Source organism: Perognathus longimembris, chromosome 9 (assembly GCF_023159225.1).
Source record: "Perognathus longimembris pacificus isolate PPM17 chromosome 9, ASM2315922v1, whole genome shotgun sequence".
NCBI classification, from domain to species: domain Eukaryota; kingdom Metazoa; phylum Chordata; class Mammalia; order Rodentia; family Heteromyidae; genus Perognathus; species Perognathus longimembris.
The window spans coordinates 53,943,272-53,963,879 of NC_063169.1; the positions used below are offsets into that span (position 1 = coordinate 53,943,272).

Genomic DNA, 20,608 nt, shown 5'->3' on the forward strand with positions numbered 1-20,608 from the left:
GGATAGGAAATAAGAAAAACAATTATAATTGCTATAAATGCTGATGGATGCAGGTACCTGTACTGGGGCTTGAACTCAGGGCCTGAGTGAGTTCTATCCCTTCGCTTTTCTACTCAAGATGGGCACTCTACCACTTGAGTTACAGCTCCACTTTTGGCTTTTTGGTGGGTAACTGATGGTTAGAGTTGTATGAACTTTCCTGCCCCAGATGGCTTTGAATCTCCATCCTCAGATCTCAGCCTCCTGAATAGCTAGCATTACAGGCGTGAGCCACTGGTGCCGGGCTTCCATGCTCTTCTCAGGTTGGGAAATGCAGTGCTGGCGATGGTTGGACTTGGAGGATGTATCCAGACTTGGTGGAGAAAGCGAGAGAGGACAGAGAGTTCACTTGTGGGCTGGGAAGGCAAGGCTTTCCCTGCGCAGGGGCTGCATGAAAAAACCGAAAAGGCTGTGGGTGTAGGGAACAAAAGAATCTTTCAGAAAGAATCTGAAGGCAAATGCTTCTTAGTGAGATGGGGGAAAGGAAATTTTACTTTCTTTTTTTAGCTTTTTGAAACTTTTAGTCAGTTTCAGTCATACTGAATTTTGATCAAGGGCATATGTCCATAATTCTAAAACTTTGCAGTTAATTTAAGGACATTAATTGTCATTAGGTTTTGTTTTCAATGTACAAGACCTTTTTATAATGTACTTTTTATTTTAAACAATTAGAAAAGTTACCACAAATGTTCAGAGTGAAATGATATTGTTGTGGGGTCCAGGGATTGACAGGCAATGAGACATTCAGGTTAGAAAAATTAAGAAAATATTTTATGGAGCAAGAAAGTACTGGCGTGACAGGACTGCAAGTTGAGGATCTCAAGATGCAGTCCAGGGCCATCTCAGAAGGCTGCTTACATACCCCAAAACAATAGCAATTTTCCCTTTAGCTTAACAGTGTTACTTCCAAGAAGTGTCAGTCACAACAAACAGGTCAGGGCATCTTGACCTTCACTGGGAATCATCTAACAACCAGGTGGCAAAACAGGATGAATCTCTCAGGAGAGAGGGGAGGGGGTTTAAAGGTGTGGTCAATACAGAGCAAAACAGGTTCAAAGCAAGTTGAGTAAATATAACTACTAACTTCACAGCAGGGGCCAGCTTCAGAAAAGTTTTACATTGAACAATACAGAACAGTAAAAGAAAAAGTTTTATATTGAACACTACAGAACAGAATTAGTAATACTTTGTTGTTGAAAGCTAGCATAGCAACAGATTATCTTCATCACTTCACCTTCGTTCCAAATAATAAGCTGAACATGGTGGTAATGCCAGCTACTTAGGAGAATAGGTAAGGAAGAGGCCTTACCTGACAAGTAAAACAAAAAGATTAAGATCATGATTCAAATGATAGAACACATGAGGGAGGGTCTGAGTTCAAACCCCTACAAAGCCAAAAGAAAAGAAAAACAGTGTACATGGTGAAACTATATGTATCTATGTATCTATGTATCTATGTATCTATCATGTATTATATATAGTGTAGCACTAAGTGTTCAGCACCAAGCTTACCAAGGAAAACTAAGTATGTTCATTCTTTCAAATATTTGCCAAGTGTGTGCTATGTGGAGGAAGACTGTGTAATTTATCTGCCAAATCAAACAATTTTCAGAATGGAAGAGATTATAGTTAATAATTAAACTGGTGAACAGGCACAAACCAAGTCACATGATCACCTTAACTATAAAGTCAAGAATGAAGCCCTTGGGATTCATAGCAATAAGATATGGCTCATGGCCTCAAGAGCTTTGAGTTTTCTAAAGAGAAGTTAATATAAGCACTTAAGTATAATCAACATACCGTAGGTACTGTCTATGTGTTTCTAGAAGGAGATTGTTAGTGCTGGAGAGGGGAGGAATGTCAGGAAAATGCTCAGAAAAGGAAACAGTCTTTGTAAATGAGTGCATAGAGATGATAGTTTTCTTTAAATAAACAAGACAATTGGAATCATCGTGAGTGACTTGGGACATTAAGCCTGCATAAAGGATGGTGTCTTCCAGGTACAAGGTGGGGTGAAGAGCATATTGGAGTGGAGGGTCTAAAGTATTGGACTGGAGCTAGAAGATGGAAAATTTTCTATACCACACCAAAGGAATTGGATTTCTACTGTAATGTAAATACTGAGGCACTGTGGGAATTTTCAGATGTGAGATGTTAAAGTAATTAAATTTGTTTTTAAGAAGATCTACCAACCCCAATCTGGAGGCTATAGATAGAAAATGTAGATGCAATTTCCATAATAAATAAAATTTTAACACATGGTTAGAAATTACAAATAATTATAGATAATTAGATAAATAGAAAAAGAGCAAGTATATTGAAATTTTAACATTTGGAAGGCATACTGAAGTGATGAAGATAATCTGTTGCTATGCTAGCTTTCAACAACAAAGTATTGCTAATACTGTTCTGTAGTGTTCAATATAAAACTGTGTTCTGTATTGTTTAATGTAAAAACTTTTCTGAAGTTGGCCCCTGCTGTGAAGTTGTATTTACTCAACTTGCTTTGAACCTGTTTTGCTCTGTATTGATCACACTTTTAAACCCCTCCCCTCTGCCAGGAGAGATTCATCCTGTTTTGCCACCTGGTTGTTAGATGATTCCCAGTGAAGGTCAAGATGCCCTGACCTGTTTGTTGTGACTGGCACTTCTCTGAAGTAATGAGCCACTATAGTAAAGCTAAAGGGAAAATTCCTGTCGTTTTGGGGTTTATAAGCAGCCTTCTGAGATGGCCCGGGACTGCATCTTGAGATCCCAACCTGCAGTCCTGGTGCGCCATTTCTTTCTCGCTCAGTAAAATCCTTTAAAATTTTTCTAATCTGAGTGTCTCATTGCCTGTCGATCCATGGACCCACAACAAAGATTGGTTAACATTTTTTCTTGACTGTATTCAAACGTTGATTCTCCCATATCCATCTTCCAAGTGGCTGAGATTACAAGAGGCGGTCCACAGCACTGGATCGTAAGGTGTTGTGCAGTTAAATATACCTTAAATCAGATATAAAACCAGTCATGAGAAAATAGAGAAGCCACATCTTGAAAGTCCACATTTTGGAGTCTTTCTTGGGATGGTAGGGGTCTGCAGGCAGGCCAATTACAAACACCTGCAGCCCAGAACAGAGCTTGCAATAAGCTTTTAAAGGCAAAAGTCCCATGTTGGGGTGGAGACCAAGCCTCAGCAAAGCATTTTACAGAAACACAGCACCAGAAGCAGAGCTCCCCTGTGTCTAAACACACAAGGTATGTACATATTTCCCAAAGGAGGACCTTCCAGGCTCTACCCATTGAGCCAGGCATCTGCAATTCAAAAGATGGCTTGTCTCACCTCTAGGCCTTGCAGCTGGGTGGACAGCCCCCCCCCCCCCCCCATCTCCTGACAAAGCTCCAGATGTCTGTGAAAACAACAGCTCTCCGCACCTGGCCAGGCACCAGAATGGCTATGACTCAGTTTCCACATTCCAAAGGTTATTTTTTTAAAATAAAAAAAGTTACTTATGGTAATCTTTCCTCGTTAGCTTCAATATTGCCTGACATTGGTAGTTGCCTGAAGCTGGTCGTATTTATAACCACCCAGAAAATATCAGTCTTTCAAATGCCTAAATTAGTTTTTAAAAAAATTCACAGAGTGGAACCTGAGATACAACAGCTAAAGCTGTCAGAATCACCAGGAAACTCACGCTCACGACCCAGTTAGAGCCGGATCTTCGGGGCAGGTGCAATTAATTTTGCTTTGCCCAAAACAAAAATGGCCTCCTTCGGGATCCACGCCCTTTCCATGGCGGACCAATCAAAACTCAGGATTCAAATACCAGCGTTCTCACTTCCGCTTGGTCTTCCCGGACCTCAAACTTCAATCAGCGATTCACCACCGGGCGCCTCCGGCTCGGGACGGCTTCCGCCGCGGGGACTGCGAGGCCGAGGGTGGCGGCGGGAGGGCGAGCGTCCAATGAACCCTGTGCGGACGCTGCGGGTGCCGGGCCGTCACGGCTACGCCGCGGAGTTCTCCCCGTATCTGCCTGGCCGCTTGGCCTGCGCCACGGCGCAGAACTACGGCATCGCGGGTGAGCGCGCACCGGGGCCGAGCACGGGGGAAAGCGCTTCCGCGAGCGCGCGGTGCCGCCAGCCGCCGCCAGGGGGCAGCAGAGGAGCGGGCCGCGCCGATCCTCCGCTCCGGCTGCCTGAGCCTAGGGGGCTGGGTTGGGGGCGGTGCCGGTCTCCTCGCCCCTACTCCGGTGGCAGTAACCCTCGCCCGCGTCCTCGGACTTCCCTTCACGGGGCCTCTTCCCCCGTGCCGCCGGACACACGTGGTCGGCGGCCTGGATCTGTGCGGGGGAGGGGTGTCTTACTCACCCCGAGGACGTCTGTGGGATCACCCCGGTGCCGGCCGTCTGCTTCACACTTGTAATCCTAGCTGCTCTGTAGGCCGAGATCCAGAGAATCAGGGTTCGAGGCCAGCAGGGACCGATGATCAGCAAAAAAGTGAGGCTGGAGGAGTAGCTCAAGCATTAGAGCCTAGCAATCTGGATACCCTGAGTTCAAACTCCAGTACTACCTCCCCCAATAAATAAAAGAAAGAAAAAAAAATGAGAGGACACTTTTCTAAACTTTTTCTCCTCATGCATATAATTTCAGGCCGTTGTCAACAGCCGCAAGCTGTGTGTGGCCACTGAATTGGATGGAATGGCAAAAGGCCTGGGCCCGTTATCAGTTCGTTATTATTAGTTATTGCAGTATTAGGAGTTGAACCCATAGCTTCATGCATGTTAATGCAAGCACTCTACCGCTTGTGACAGGCCTCCAGCCCTTTTGTTTGTGTTTTTCACTTTATTTTTTGAGATAATGCCTCATTGACTGCTTGGACTGGCCCTGTGAAGTCTCTGTCCTCCTGCCTCTGCATTCGCAGTAGCTGGGATTACAAGTATACACTACCGCGCCTGGCTAAACATTTAGTATTTTTAAGGATTTTATCTGGGGAGCGATTATCTGGATTTTTTTTTAAAGCTTTCCATTTGGCTTCACTTTTTTCTTTTTTAAAGTTTATGTTCTGGCTATTGTTACATATTGAGGCAAGATGGATGCTGTCAGCAATCCACTAGTATTCTCATTTAGTCCTATAGTAGGAAAAAGTGCTGTCTGAAACTTGAAGGCAAACACTTCCTTATATTTTCATCGGTGGCTCTTAGTGTTTGAACATAGTTAAGCCTGTAATATTACTTTAAATTGTTTGCAAAACCTCTTGAATGGAATTGGTGGGTTTTCTTTTAAGTCAATCATGTTTAAATATTAGAGTTCCCCATCCCCCCCTTAAAGATAAATGTAACCTTTCAAATACAGTAGTCTTTCAGCACAATAATACATTGCTGGTAGATACCTGATGTAATATTTTTTCCCACCAAGTATGTGGTTTTTCCACATCCATATTTTATTTTTAAGTCTACTGTGAATCTTCTTCATTTATTGGCAAGGCAGCTGATTTAGTAGAAGAATCAGTCTGAGGCTGAGGATTCTCATCTGTCAGAAGGAAAGATAACACCTGGAAGGTTTGTGTGTCTGGCACTTTGCCTGGCACCTGGAGTGAATACTCAAGTGTCTTCTCCCATCAGTAATGCAATGTCTGAATTCCATTTAATTAAGATGGTTAAGTAAAATATGGAATGACCAAAGCATAATATGAAAAATTTAAAGCTCATGCCTATTATCCTAGCCATATAGGAAGCTGAGATTTGAGGCTTGCAATGTAAAGTTAGCCTGCTCACTGAAATGTCCCTGAAACTCTTATCTCCAATTAACCAGCAAAAAACTGGGAGTGGGGGTGTGTTTCAAGTGGCAGAGCACCAGCCTTGAATGAAAAAACCAACAAAAACCAAGAGGCCTGGAGTTCAAGCCCTAGTACCAGTGTAAAACAAATGAAAATTCGAATCCTTTTGTATACACAGTCTCAATACTTGAGAGGAAATTTGTAGTAGGAAAAGCCACCTCTCACATAAGATCACTTCCTTGATCTTAAATGTTTCCCCTGGCAACTTCAACAGCATAACTTTGAGGTTTTTTGTTTTTTTTTCTTACCAGGTTGTGGAACACTACTAATACTTGATCAGAATGAATCTGGGCTTTGTATTTTTAGAAGGTAAGATGGTTCTAATTTTTAAAATTACAGATATTCTCTTGCTAGTAGCACCTTTGTAGAATTAGGTTTTGGACCTTTTGGATCAGTAAGATCTTTTAATTTGCATTATAAAAAACTTTAGTGGGCTGGGATTGTGGCTTAGTGGTATAGTGTTTGCCTAGCATGCATGAAGCCCTGGGTTTGATTCCTCAGCACAAAATAAACAGAAGAAGCCAGAAGTGGCGCTTTGACTCAAGAGATAGAGTGCTAGCTTTGAGCAAAAAGAAGCCAGGGACAGTGCTTAGGCCTTGAGTCCCAAGCTTCAGGACTGGCAAAAACAAAAACAAAAGTTAGCATTTGTATAGTATAGAAATTATTTTTGCCATTAGGTTAGGAATATGCCATGCCATGTTTCTTCTCACATTTATTTTTGAGTGTCCATTAAACAGAGTGAACTAATTAGTGTCGAATAGGACATTGCCTGTCTTTGCTGTCTTAATGTAATTGAGTTCTACTCAGGCAAGAGCTAATTACTCATATTGTATAATATTGGGATCTCTTTTCCTTTCTTTCCATGCCTGTTTCTCTGTGGGACTGTTGGATGCATTGATACTTCCATCATCATTAGACAGAGGGAGAGAAAAGAAACCAAGTTCTGTCAGAAACGAACTACATTCCTAACTCAGGAGAAAGATTGATAGGAAAGCTTAAAATCATTGGTCTAAATTAGTGTGGCAACAGGACTTCATGCAAATTGTTTCATATTAGTAATTGTGTGTGGTGTGGTGTGGTTGTTGTTGTTGGAGTTTGAACTCTGGACCTCTCCTGCTGGACCTTTTTGCTTTAGTTTAGATAGGGTCTTTGCATCTGAGGTTCAGTGAGCCTCAGACTAGAATCCTATCTCTGCCTCCAAAGCAGCTGAGGTTTTTGGTATGACCTACCACACCTGAAACCTAGTCTGTTCTTTTAGCGTTTCTTAACTTGTTCTGTTTTTGTCAAATACCCATTTTACTTCTCTCCCATCATTGGGAAGGTAATATGAGATCATTTGTGTCAAATACATAAAAAACTATGACCGTGGCAGTATGATTATTGTTCATTCGTCCAGCTGCCTGTGTAATTTCTACTTATGTCTCTCCATTTGTTCTGTTGTAGCTTTGACTGGAATGATGGCTTGTTTGACGTGACGTGGAGTGAGAATAATGAGCATGTCCTCATCACCTGCAGTGGCGATGGCTCACTGCAGCTTTGGGACACGGCCAACCCTACAGGGCCACTTCAGGTGTATAAGGAACACGCCCAGGAGGTAGGAAGAGGATTTGGGTGTCTCTGTGGGCTGACGGTTCTTTCTTTTTAGACTTTGGCCAAAATCTCTTTGGGGCTGTCCATAGGAAATGTTTTCAGGGGACAAGTTTAAACATTAATATTTCTTGTACATACTAGTTGTCATGTATTACTTATTCAAACAGAAAATACATCTTGGCCTAAGGATGTGGAATGAAACAAAAGGTCAGGCTTCTCATTAGGCAATGAGATTGCCCCTGGTGGCATCCTGTGACGTCACTCCACCAAGGCCCGTGGCTTTCCTTATGCCAAAAGAACTTGCCTGCCCTGCCGTGCCTTATTGGAGTAGGCAGACCTTTCCCAAAAGTACCATAAGTTTGTTCTTAGGCTTCAGGAAGATTCCTCAGGGTTTCTGAACTGTTTCAACAAAAGCAGCCTTAAATACTTGAATATGAGGCAGAATCAACTAAATCTGGTTTGTGTGGCTAGATTGTGTGTGTGTGTGTGTGTGCGTGTGTGTGTGTGTGTGTGTGTGTGTGTGTGTGTGTGTGTGTAGCATAGGGAATAGTTTGGATTTTAGTCATACCCAAATATGTATGTATTATTAAGGAACATTGACCCACTTTGTTCATCTGTCCCTCTCATGCTAAGACCCCTTCCTTCTTCCCCCAGCACAGCCTGTTCCTGTTGTTCAGTTTTTTAGTGTATATTAATTACACCTAGGAATTTTACTGTGGTATTACAGATGTACATATAATACATTTTAATTAGAAAAACTCTCTATTGCTTTCTTTTTTTTTTTTTGGCCAGTCCTGGGCCTTGGACTCAGGGCCTGAGCACTGTCCCTGGCTTCCTTTTTGCTCAAGGCTAGCACTCTACCACTTGAGCCACAGCGCCACTTCTGGCCATTTTCTGTATATGTGGTGCTGGGGAATCGAACCCAGGGCTTCATGTATACGAGGCGAGCACTCTTGCCACTAGGCCATATCCCCAGCCCTCTATTGCTTTCTTTTCCTCAGATCCCTCAGTGCCCTTTTGATCATCATTTTCATTAAGATAACTCATACCATCTTCATATATAGATGCAGTGTAAAATTATTCACCCTCCATCTTTTCCCCCTCATCCTAATCCCTCTAAACAATCTCATATAGTCCTGTTCTATGTGTGTATATAAAAATATACTTATGCATCTATGTACATTTACATATGTACCTACCTATCCATGAATATGTATGTCCTTCCACAAATAAGCAAAAACATGCAATATTTGGCTTTTTGGTTATTTCACACAAGATGATGGTCTCCAGTTCTATCAGATTTTTCTTTATAGTTGCATAGTATTCCATAATATATATGTTGAGAATTTCAGCTGATTGCATGATTGGGTTCTTGTGAATCGAGATGAAATAAACTTAAGATATATGACCACTAATGGGGTGGTAGGGTCATAGGGAAGGTCTTATTTTTAGTTTTTTTGTGTAATCTCCATGCTGATTTCCATAGTGGTTGCAGTGGTTTCATTCCCACCAGTAATGTGGAGAGTTCCTTTTCTCTGCATCCTGGCCAGCATTTGTTGTTTGTTTTCTTGAAGATTGTCATTCTGATTAGAGTAAGATGAAATCTTAGTGTGTACATTTTGATGTACATTTCCTTTATGGCTAACGATGTTGAACATTTCTTCATGTGTCTATTACCTATTTGTATTTCATCTGAGAACTGCCTTGTCAGTCTGCTTGGTCATATATTAATTGGATTATTTGTTCTTTTGCTACTCATTATTTTATATGTGTTGAATAACTGGTAAAGACTTTCTCCCATTTTGTGGTTTGTATCTTGGTTCTGGTATTTGTTTCTTTTGCTGTGCATAAACTTTTTAATTTGATGTAGACCCATTTGTCAATTTTTGGTTTTGCCTATAACTTTCCTAGTTTTCTCATAGTAGGTTTAAAGTTTCAGGTCTTACTTTGAGATTTTTAAACTATTTGCAGTTGATTTTAAGATTTGGCTTTAGTTTAAATCTCATGGAAGTAGATAACCAGCTTTGCCAGCACCATTTATTGAAGAAACTATCTTTTCTCCAGTGTATGCTACTGGCTACCTTGTTTAAAAGGTCACTAGGCTGGCTCTGAACTACAGTTCTTAGATTTCAGCCTTTCAAATAGTTAGGATTATAGGTGTAAGCCACTGGCACCTGGCTTGGATTGATTTTTCTGTTCCTGTGAAGAATGACCTTTAGAAATGTAATGGATAGTTCATTGATTGCTTTTACAGTATGGCCATTTTAAGGATATCAATTCTGCCAGTCCTTGACTATGAGAAGTCTTTCCATCTTCTGGGGCCTTCAATTTCTATCTAAAAGGTTTGAAGAGCTCTTTGACTTAGCTAACCTTGGTATTTTACTGGAATTGTTTTTCTGACTTCTTTCAAAGCCTATTCTTTTTTTTTGCTGTGGAGAATAGCTAGTAATATTTTTAGTGTCAAGTTTACATCCTATTAGGTTTCTGAAGGAGTTTCTCATATATAGTACTTTTTATCTACAAGTAGTGATGATTTGAATCCTTTTAATTTCTTTCTCTTGTCCTGTTTCTCTGGCTAGGAATTCTAGTACTGTGTTGAGCAAGAGTGGTGGGAGTAGACACCTTTGTCTTCTTGTTTCTGACTTTAGTGGAAATGATTTCAATTTCCACCAATTTAATATGATGTTCGCTATAGATATTCATGTGTAGCCTTTACAATGTTGAGGTAGGTATCTTCTATTCCTTGTTTCTTTAGACCTTTTATCATGAAAGGATGTTTGTATTTTGTCAAAGGCGTTTTCTGTGTCACTTGAGATGATCATATGATTTCTGTTCTTGATCTTGCCTCTGCCATGTATTACACTTATTGATTTATATATGTTGAACCATCCTTTCATCCCTGGGATAAAGCCAAAAATTTATCATTGGATTCAGTATATTTAATGTGTTGAGTTTGGGCTGCTAGAGTTTTGTTGAGAAGTTTTCATCAGTGTTCCTCAAAGAGATTGGTCTTTAATTTTCTTTTCTCTCTCTCTCTCTCTCTCTCTCTCTCTCTCTCTCTCTCTCTCTCTCTCTCTCTCTCTTTCTTTCTTTCTTTCTCTATTTCTCTATTTCCTTTTGTTATGCCCTTGTCCAGTTTTGGAATGTGTGTAATACTGGCTTTGTAGAATGAGTCCTTTTCCTTTTTATTTTATGGAAGAATTTTAGAAGCATTGTTGTTAGTTTTTCTTTTAAGATCTGATAGAACTCCGCAGTGAATCCACCCAGTTCTGGGCTTTTTTGCTTTCTTTCTTTTTTTTCCCAGAGCTGAGGATTGAGCTTGGGGCCTTGTGCTTGCCAGGCAGGTGCTCTTCCACTGAGCTAAACCCCCAGCCCCCAGTTCTGGGCTTTTCTTTGTTGGGAAACTCATGATTTATTTTTCTCTGTCTAAAGAAAACACATACACACATTTTTAGGTCTTTTCACTATAAAGACAAAAGTTACTCAATAGCAGTGAATATTCTTTGTCTAGATTTTGGCTTCTAAATACTCTTTTTTTTCCGAAAAGGATCAGTGTTTCTTGAAGAAATCATCTGTTCAGGTCAGGGAAGATATTATACAAGATGAATCAAAGACATCTTCCTACATTAGAAAACAAGAAAAGTTGGGTGCCCGTGACAAACACCTGTCATCCCAGCAGCAAGGGAGGCTGAGATTGAACAAGTCACTGTTACACTCAAGAGGGTAAAGAACTGTGAGAAAGTCTGCTCGGTGGAAAGAAATTGGACATGGTGATACGTGTCTGTCATTTGAGGTAGTAAAACAGGAGGATCATGGTCCAGGCTGGGCAAAACTTAAGATCTATCTCAAAGTAGCTGATACTAAAAAGGGCTACAGGGATGGTACAGTGATGGAGTGTCTGCTTAGGAGGTACAGGACACTGAGCTGAAAACCTAGCTCTAAGAAATAGAGAAAGGGAGAGAGAGAAAGAGAAAAGTGGAGGAAGGAAAGGAGGGAAGGAAGGAAGGCAGGCAGGAAAACTGTAAGAAGTCATTGTAGACATGTCCAAAATTTAAGGGACAACTTGAACACACTTTCTTTGTCCAGAGATGGGGCAATACAAACATCATAAAGAAAGACAATAATGAATTGCAGAATCACACAAACACACACACACACACACAGACCACATACATTCATACATATTTTCACTTCTTACATGAAATTATAATTATTAGGAGAAAACTTACCAATGTTGAAGATTTTTTTTTTTTTTTGGCCAGTCCTGGGCCTTGGACTCAGGGCCTGAGCACTGTCCCTGGCTTCTTCCCACTCAAGGCTAGCACTCTGCCACGTGAGCCACAGCGCCGCTTCTGGCCGCTTTTTCTGTATATGTGGTGCTGGGGAATCGAACCTAGGGCCTCATGTATCCGAGGCAGGCACTCTTGCCACTAGGCTATATCCCCAGCCCAATGTTGAAGATTAATAGGGAAATTGATTAATTTTTCTGAAAATCAATAAGTAAAGGTAAGGAAATAAAGCCTTTCCCATATGAAATTTTATTGTGAGTAAACAAAAAGCTGATTTTAAAATTGTAACAGAATCCCATCTAATGTGTGCAGAAGGAATAACAGAAAGTCACCATTCAGTGACTAATGAAATAACAACTCTGGATGAGGGCCATGTACGAATGCTAAAACCATTAATATTGAAGCTTTCTCTGAACAATCTAGGATCACTGAAAGTGGATCCATCAGAAATTATATGCTGCCTAATATAATAGGAAGCTAAAAAACTTAAGCTAATCTGATTAAGACACCAGATCTAACGTAAATTTAAAGGAATAGGAAGTCTAGAGGAAGAAGTTATAAACCATCATGTGGAAATAAGTAGCCAAATTCTGAATAGAGGGCACTGGGCAGGATGAATAACTGGTTTCTTCAACAAACAAATGCCCTGGAAAGGAGAACAGAAAAAGCAAAGTCTTGGATAAAGGACTTTAAGAGACATAAGCATAAGATAAATAAAGCATAAATAAAGATAGGATAACTAAAGCATAAAAGATAAATCTTATTTTGATACTGATTCTTATAAAGCAATTATAAAAAGATATTCTTTTGGGCTGGGAGTATGGCCTAGTGGAAGCATGCTTGCCTTGTATACATGAAGCCCTGCGTTTGATTCCTCAGCACCACATATATAGAAAAAGGCAGAAGGGGTGATGTGGCTCAAGTGGTAGAGTGATAGCCTTGAGCAAAAAGAAGCCAAGGACAGTGCTCGGGCCCTGAGTCCCAAGCCCCAGCACTGAGGAAAAACAAAGATATTCTTTTAATAATCAGGACAAACATGAATATAGTAAGTATTAGGTGATATTAGATAGAGGGCTATTGTTAGTCTTGTCAGGGGTGAAAATGACCTTGTGCTGATGTAGAAGAATACCTGCTAAAGTACTTAGAGGTAAAGTGGTAGGTGTTAAGATACTCCAACAGTAATTCAGTCAGCCAACAATGGGACAGATAAAACAGATGAGCAAAGTATAGATAGTTATGGACAGTGTGGCTGGGCACTGGTGGCTCATGCCTGTAATCCTAGCTATTCAGGAGGCTGAGATCTGAGGACTGTCATTTGAAGCCAGCCTGGCCAGGAAACCATGAGACTCTTATCTCTAGTTAACCACTCAAAATTCAGAAGATGATGCTGTGCCTCAAAGTGGTAGAGTGCTAGCCTTGAGGGAAAAAGCTCAAGGACAGTGCCCAGGCCCTGAGTTCAAGCCCCATGACTGATGAAAGAAAGAAGGAAAGAAAGAAAGGAAGAAAGATTGCGCAATGTAAGTTTATACTGTTTTCTATAATTTTATACATGTCTTTAAATCCATAATGAAAAAATGTTAAGTTTTGCACTGAAATTGAAACTTAACTTTTTCTCATCCCTTAGTAATTAAAAATTAGTTTCTTTTATGTTGATACAGATAAGTATGCAAATTGGGGGCATTGAAATTTTAAAATTAAATAGACCAACTTAAAAAAGGAACACTACTGTAAAATAGATTAAAAATAAGTTCTTTGGGGATGGTTTCGGTAATACAGTATGTTCTCTCAAAATGGTTTTGATGAAATTCAGATTTCATAAAGTAGCACAAGATACTGTTCAGTGGTCCTGCCCCCATCTTTTCCATTGTTCCAGTTAACTTTCTTCACTACTGCTGAGAGAAATTTCATAAAATAGACTTTTAGAAAACCCTGCTTTCAAAGGTTAAAATCAGATTCTGTGCATCTCACTTCCTTTCTATATTTCATTTAACCATATGCCATGTCTGTTCTTTGAGTGTGAATAGAAAGGGAAGTTGAGACTAGGACAGAGATGGAAGAATACACTGAGAAAAGATATGATTTTCACTCAGGTTTGTTTCTCTATATATTCAGTCATTTGAAAAAAGTTTGGCTTTATAAGTTCCCTCCTGTGGCACAGATGGGAAGATGATCTCTCTGAGATAGAGGCTGAGGCTCTGGTACCTCATGTTTAGTGTTTATCACGAGATCTGAGGGCCTACAGTGTTGAGAAGGCAAAGAGGGCGTCCTTGAGTCTGAGGGAAGGGTAGGAATGAGTAGTGTCGGAAGCCAAGCAGAGTGCCCTGCAGGCACTGAAAACTCTGGACATAGTTTTTATTTGGCAGTTTTAAAAAAATTTGTTTATTAATTGAACACAAATTTTTTGACAAGGTGTTGTGCAAAAAGGGTACAGTTACATAGTAGGGCAGTGTGTACATTTCTTGTGATATCTTACGTCCTGTTTTTCTATCTCTTCTCTAGGTCAGGTAGACATATATACAATATACAATGTATCAAGAACGTATACAGTAGCCACATGGCCACGCCCAAGAAAGTTCGCCTAGGGCTTTAAATGTAATGTCGATATTAGACCATGTGTCGACAGTAGTCTTATATGAACGTACATACCTAGCTTTTGAGCTATTGTATTCCCCTGAGAGGTCAATTTTTGACCTTTATATGTTGAGTAATTGTTTGGTTTTTGTTATATACTGTTGGGTCGCTGCCCCAACCCTGTGGGAATACTATTTGACAAGCAGTTTTTCTTTCACAGACTTGGTCTCTACTGTCTCTTTGTCTCCCTTTGTTAACAGTCATATATCAGGGAGATCATGCCCCTTTGTTTTTTGTGTTCTAGGCTTGTCTCGCTCAACATTATTTGTTCCAGTTCTGACCATTTCCCTGCGAATAACAGTATTTCACCATTCCTAATCGCTATGTAGTATTCCATTGTGTATAAGTACCATATTTTTTGGATCCATTCATCTGTGGAGGGGTATCTGGGTTGTTTCCATATTTTGGCTATTGTGAATTGTGCTGCGATAAACATGGAAGTACAAATGTCTTTTTGATATCTTGGGGTTTGCTGTTTAGGATAGATGCCTAGGAGTGGTATGGCTGGGTCATAGGGTAGGTCTATATTGAGCTTTTTGAGAAACCTCCATACTGTTCTCCAAAGTGGTTGTACTAATTTGCACTCCCACCAACAATGGAGAAGGGTTCCTCTTTCCCCACCCCCCCCTCCAGCATTTGTTGTTTATTTGGCAGTTTTTAATGAAATATACTATAACATAGTATAAAATAGATAAAAGTAAGCTCTTTGGGAGCTGGTTTCTATGATATTATATATCCTCTCAGAACGGTTTTGATGATTATATATCCTCTCAGAACGGTTTTTTTTTTTTTTTTTTGGCCAGTCCTGGGCCTTGGACTCAGGGCCTGAGCACTGTCCCTGGCTTCTTCCCGCTCAAGGCCAGTACTCTGCCACTTGAGCCACAGCGCTGCTTCTGGCCGTTTTCTGTATATGTGGTGCTGGGGAATCGAACCTAGGGCCTCATGTATCCGAGGCAGGCACTCTTGCCACTAGGCTATATCCCCAGCCCTCAGAACGGTTTTGATGAAGTTCAGGTTTCCTAGAGTAGCAAGCGCATCGCCTGTGGGCTGGGACGTGGGGCGTGATTGTGGGCAGCACAGGGCCAGGACCAGGGCGTGGTAGCTAACTTAATTTGCTGATCAAGATCATCTGTTAGTGTAATATTTTAGAACATCAAGTGAACATAAACATCTATAATGAACAAATTATAAAAATTTTATCTCTTTATTTTCTAGAACCTTAATAGTTTTATTTAAAAATTTTCAGTGTTTTTGTTGGTTGCTGTTGTTTTCATATTGTCTAGGGTAGTCTTGAACTTATAATCCTCCTAACTCAGCTTTCTAAGTGCTGCTTTCACACCTGGCTAACTTTTTTAGCTTTATTGAAATGTCATTGACAAATAAAAATTGTATATATTTAAGATGTACAATGAAATGTTTTGATATTGGTATATTTTGAGTGATGATTTCCACAAACTAATTAACTTGTTGATTTCCTGATGTGTGTGTGTGTGTGTGTGTGTGTGTGTGTGTGTGTAGATCTACTTTCTCAGAAAATTTCAAGTATACAATGCATTATTACTAACTATACTTTCCGTGCTGTACATTGGCTATTTAGATTTTACTGAACACTTACATTTAAATATCTTTGACCAGCATCTCCCCGTCAGTCATCATCCATTTCCTCTGCCCCTTCTTCCAGGTTCTGACAACCACCATTCCTTTCTATGCTTCTCTTAAATTTGACTTGGTTTGGGTTAAAAACATTTTAAATAAGGACAAGATCAGTAATATTGATTCCTGTCCCCACCCCCCCGCCCTCAGGGGTTCACCTGTCTGAGCACAGCACTGGGTAATAGAGAACAAGTCACTTTTACTTAAGTTACAAAAAGCCTGCAGACTCATACACTTGGATATATGTGGGTGTTTTAAGATTTAAAATAACCCTGTGGCTGATATTTAATGGTATATGCTTAGAGCCATATCAGTGTAATTATGCAGTGTTTAGTTAAACTTACAGTAGTGATCTGTGTATCATTTGTTGTGTGAAACAACAGAATGAACAGGACCGTATCCATACACTTTTAGATGCCTCACCTAAAATGATTCGCTGAGAGCAGGGAAGCAGAAGTTAGGAGTAGCAGTACTAGGTCACTAAAACTACTTGCCAAGAGATATGGAAGGATCAACTGGTCCCTAGAAGCTTTTTCTAAGAAAGGCCAAATGGGATATTAATTGAATTTTAATGCTTTTCTGACTGCACAGGTTGGATGTATACTGCCTAATCTGTACTGACATTTCCTCAAGGTTTTAAAACAGTGATTTGTTAGTTTTAAAAGTACATATAGTTTGTTTTATTTAGGAAGGTTTAGGATGATTCTGTAGAGTATAATAAGGCAGCGTAGTGTGTCTATAAGGTATGGGGGAATGGGCAAATGACCTTTTTATTTCTCAGACACCATGTTGAAGAAATGAATAAGACATCTGTTTATTTGTTTGTTTGTTTATTTATTTATACATGCATGCATGCCAGTACTGGGGCTTGAACTCAGGGCCTGGATTGTGTCCCTGAGTTTTTCCGCTCAAGGCTAGTATTCTACCGCTAGAGCCACAGCTCTACTTCTGACCTTCTGGTGGCTGATTGTAGGTAAGAGTTTCCTGCTCAGGCTGGCTTTGAATCGAGATCATCAGATCTCAGCCTCCTGAGTAGCTAGGATTATAGGCATGAACCACTGATACCCAGATAGTTGATGTTTTGATGAAGTAAATTAGTTTAACTGACTATTACTGTTATGAAGAGATACAGTACATTAAACTTGATGCTGTTTTGCTTTCTAAACACTTTAAAATGTTTTTAGGTGTATAGTGTTGATTGGAGCCAAACCAGAGGCGAACAGCTGGTGGTGTCTGGCTCCTGGGATCAGACTGTCAAAGTGGTAAGTCAACAAGTCTATATGTAGAAGCAAAGTCCTCTTTTCCAGTGCTTCCTCTGAATTCTTCTTCTTCTTCTTTTTTTTTTTTGGCTTTCCAAAATATCCTCTGTAGTTTTACAATTAGATAGTCAGTATTCCTTTTAAAAATACGTGTTAAAACACTAGAGTATGAAGCTTTCTAATCTTTTGGCTGTGAACTAATAATTAGCTTATCATTGATTATGTTGGCCTCTGAAAGACTATTTTAGTTTCTATAAAGTAGATCATAAAATTTTTAAGGTAGTATGTATATGTAAACTTGTAGGGCATTGTACATATAAAAGCATATGTTTATCTATTAAATAATTGATCTATTCATTTATTTGTAGTGGGATCCAACTGTTGGAAAGTGTCTGTGCACCTTTAGAGGCCATGAAAGTGTCATTTATAGCACAATCTGGTCTCCTCACATCCCTGGTTGTTTTGCTTCAGCCTCAGGTAAATACTTGTGAATTTACCAAAAATTAGAATATCCCAATTTTCCCCACTAGATGGCACTGTGTGCCCTCGATTCAGAGAGAACAGTGCATTCCTATTCTTTTCTGCTCTAAGGATCTATCCTTTACCAACTTATTGACAAGAGTTAGCTGCAGCCCAGAGTGCTTTGAAAGGAATCCAACCTTTAAAGACTAATTCCTAGTTTCTTGTAAGGACAGATTTGAAGATGATAATGATACAGCTAAGATAAAACGTACATTTAAAAGAGAAGATCTTTTTGTTCCAGAAAAACATTGAACTTTGAGACACACAAAGGCTTGCTAATGAACAGGTCAAGTTTGAAACTGAAGATCCTAATGCACAAGACCTTGTGCTTTAAAATTGTGACCCTGGCTCATAATTGGTAACAAAAACCATTGCAGTAAATCAGAGCCATCCAGGAAAGGCTTAATAGAATAAATCTTAGAATCGAATATAGTGGGCCAAATACTGTCTTCAGATCAAAATGACTTATTGGCAGCTTTGGTAAATAAAGTTTAATTGGAACACAGCCATGTCTTGTTTAGTTGCATATTGTCTTTGGCTGCTCTCAAACTATTGTATTGGAGTTGTTAGAGGCCTAATAGAGCTCAAATCCAAAAATATTTACCCCCTGGCCCTTTATGGAAACTGTATTCTGATTCTTTGTGTAGAACTTTGAAGGGAAATAAAGAATTAGAAACTCTTTTGTGTAATTAATTGCTTAGGGGAGGAGAAAAGATGAGAGCTAGAGGAGAAGGTAGTGTGCTTCTCATAGCTTTCATTTACTCATCTGGCATTTAAAGATAGGCCTTTCTTCAAGCTCATTTTCTTGTAATTCTGAAATTTAAAGCAACTCAAATTTCTGTTAATTCTGCAAGTGTTATTAGAGTGAAGACACTTTGACAACTTTCAAGCAAATTGTATACATATATATGCATTTAGATTATGCAATATTTTGAGACTCTAATAGTAAATAATGGTGATATTTATGTATGGAAGCATAGCTAAGAAACAGCTTTTTCTCTGATAAAAATTAATTGCATTATTTTGTAAAACAAAGAATTGTATACATTGTAAGCATATAAAATTAATACTATTTTTAATATTTCTATGTTGTCTAACCCTTAGCTTTCTCATCAGTTATTTGAATTACATTTTTCCCAAAATGTCAGATAATTTTGAAGGAGACCAGTAATAGGTTTGTCCTAGTCCCATTCTTTGTTAATCTGAGGTTGAATTTCCTCCTAGATCTTTTATCTTTCTGTAACACAGCTAACCATAAAGTTGGGTATATGTTAAGTAAATAGAAGCACTATTTATATATATGTATATATATATATACATATATATATATATTTGCCAGTCCTAGGGCTTGAACTCAGGGTCTGAGCACTGTCTCTGGCTTCTTTTTGCTCAAGGATAGCACTCTGCCACTTGAACCACAGTGTCACTTCCTGGCTTTTTCTATATATGTGGTGCTGGGGAATTGAACCCAGGGCTTCATGCAAGATAGACAAGCACTTTACCACTAGACCATATTCCCAGCCTTATTAATATTCTTAATATGAAATACCTTCAACCTATGTGTATAACTTGCCTTAGTCAGATTTTATGCTTTTAACTTCATGCAAATTAGCTTTGAATTTAATGCAAATGAGTTTCATGCTTGTAGTGAATCAGGTCTCTAAGATAACCATAGTTCACTTCAGTAATCGTTATTTGACTATTTTCTATTTTTACCTTTGATGAAAAGCCCAAATTCAGACAGTATTGGTACAAGTTAAATTAAAATTCTTACAAGCATATAAATTAGGTTGACATTAGCATGATTTTCCTACAAGAGAGAGACGTTCTTTGGTGTTACATCTTATAGTTTCAGAGGTCTCATCTCAAACCCTGAATGGAATTAGCAGTATCCATCATCAAAATGAAAGGAATACACTTCCTTTTCAGTGAAGGCATGTCTGCTGGGAGTTCTAATTGGCAACAGTCACTAAATTTAATCCTGAGTATAACTTTACGAAGACAGATTATAGATAAGTTTTTTTTAAGTTATTTTACCTTACTGTTACATGCAATTTTCTTTATAATATTTAGGGTTCTAAAATTGCCTTCATTTAATCCTTTCCTTCCTGTCTGCCTGCCTGCTTGCCTACCTTCCTTCCTCTTTGTGTATATGAGCTGGATTTGTCATATGAATGCTAAGCACACACTCTATGATTGAGCTACACTCTAGCCCACTTTTGTTTTTTAATCATTGTTTGATTTTTATTCCTGTGACCAAATATAAAATCTGATGATAAAAATCATAACAGCTAATAACAGCTGCATTTATTTACATGTAGGCCAGAATTATGTGTATTAGTCCTTTATTCGGGTCGAGTCACACAAAACTCCTTTCACATTGAACTTTATGTAACATTATACATACATATGTGTGTGCACATATATATACATATGTGCATATATAATGTTGACTGAATAGTGCATGTAGAATATTCAGAGAGCATCTTTTAAATTATATTACCTTAATGACAAATACTTGTCATATTAATTGGAAATACTTTTGTAAAAAGTACAAAAAGTCTGGCTAAAACTGGCTTAAGAAGACAGATTTGTTTGTTGACAGAGTTGCCAACTAGATCTAGCTTTAGAGGCATAGCTGGATATAGACAGGGATTTTGTCTGTTCATCAGTTACAAGATGATGTCTGTAGCTCCCACCCTTCTATCCTTGTGTTTTTTGTTTTTTTTTGCCAGTCCTGGGCCTTGAACTCAGGGCCTGAGCACTGTCCATTGCTTCTTTGTGCTCAAAGCTAGCACTCTGCCATT

The 20,608-nt window shown here is 39.2% G+C and overlaps 1 protein-coding gene and 1 long non-coding RNA gene across 4 annotated transcripts in view; both read left to right on the plus strand.

Moving 5' to 3' along the window:
- The first annotated feature begins 810 nt into the window (after window positions 1–810).
- The window catches only part of Pex7 (peroxisomal biogenesis factor 7), a 60,671-nt gene continuing 40,873 nt past the window's right edge, over window positions 811–20,608 (plus strand). For 2 of the 3 annotated variants that reach the window (XM_048354164.1, XM_048354165.1), the window contains exons 1-5: window positions 3,584–4,100; window positions 6,109–6,166; window positions 7,301–7,451; window positions 17,205–17,282; window positions 17,648–17,756. In XM_048354164.1, the coding sequence (XP_048210121.1) occupies window positions 3,785–4,100; window positions 6,109–6,166; window positions 7,301–7,451; window positions 17,205–17,282; window positions 17,648–17,756 (712 nt within the window). In that variant the 5' untranslated portion in view covers window positions 3,584–3,784. Of the gene's footprint in view, window positions 957–3,583; window positions 4,101–6,108; window positions 6,167–7,300; window positions 7,452–17,204; window positions 17,283–17,647; window positions 17,757–20,608 lie in introns of those variants that run through there. The other variant, XM_048354166.1, reaches the window with a different exon arrangement.
- Window positions 10,502–11,662, plus strand: LOC125357327. The gene is made up of 2 exons (XR_007212124.1): window positions 10,502–10,713; window positions 10,827–11,662. It is a non-coding gene; the product is annotated as an uncharacterized LOC125357327 (long non-coding RNA).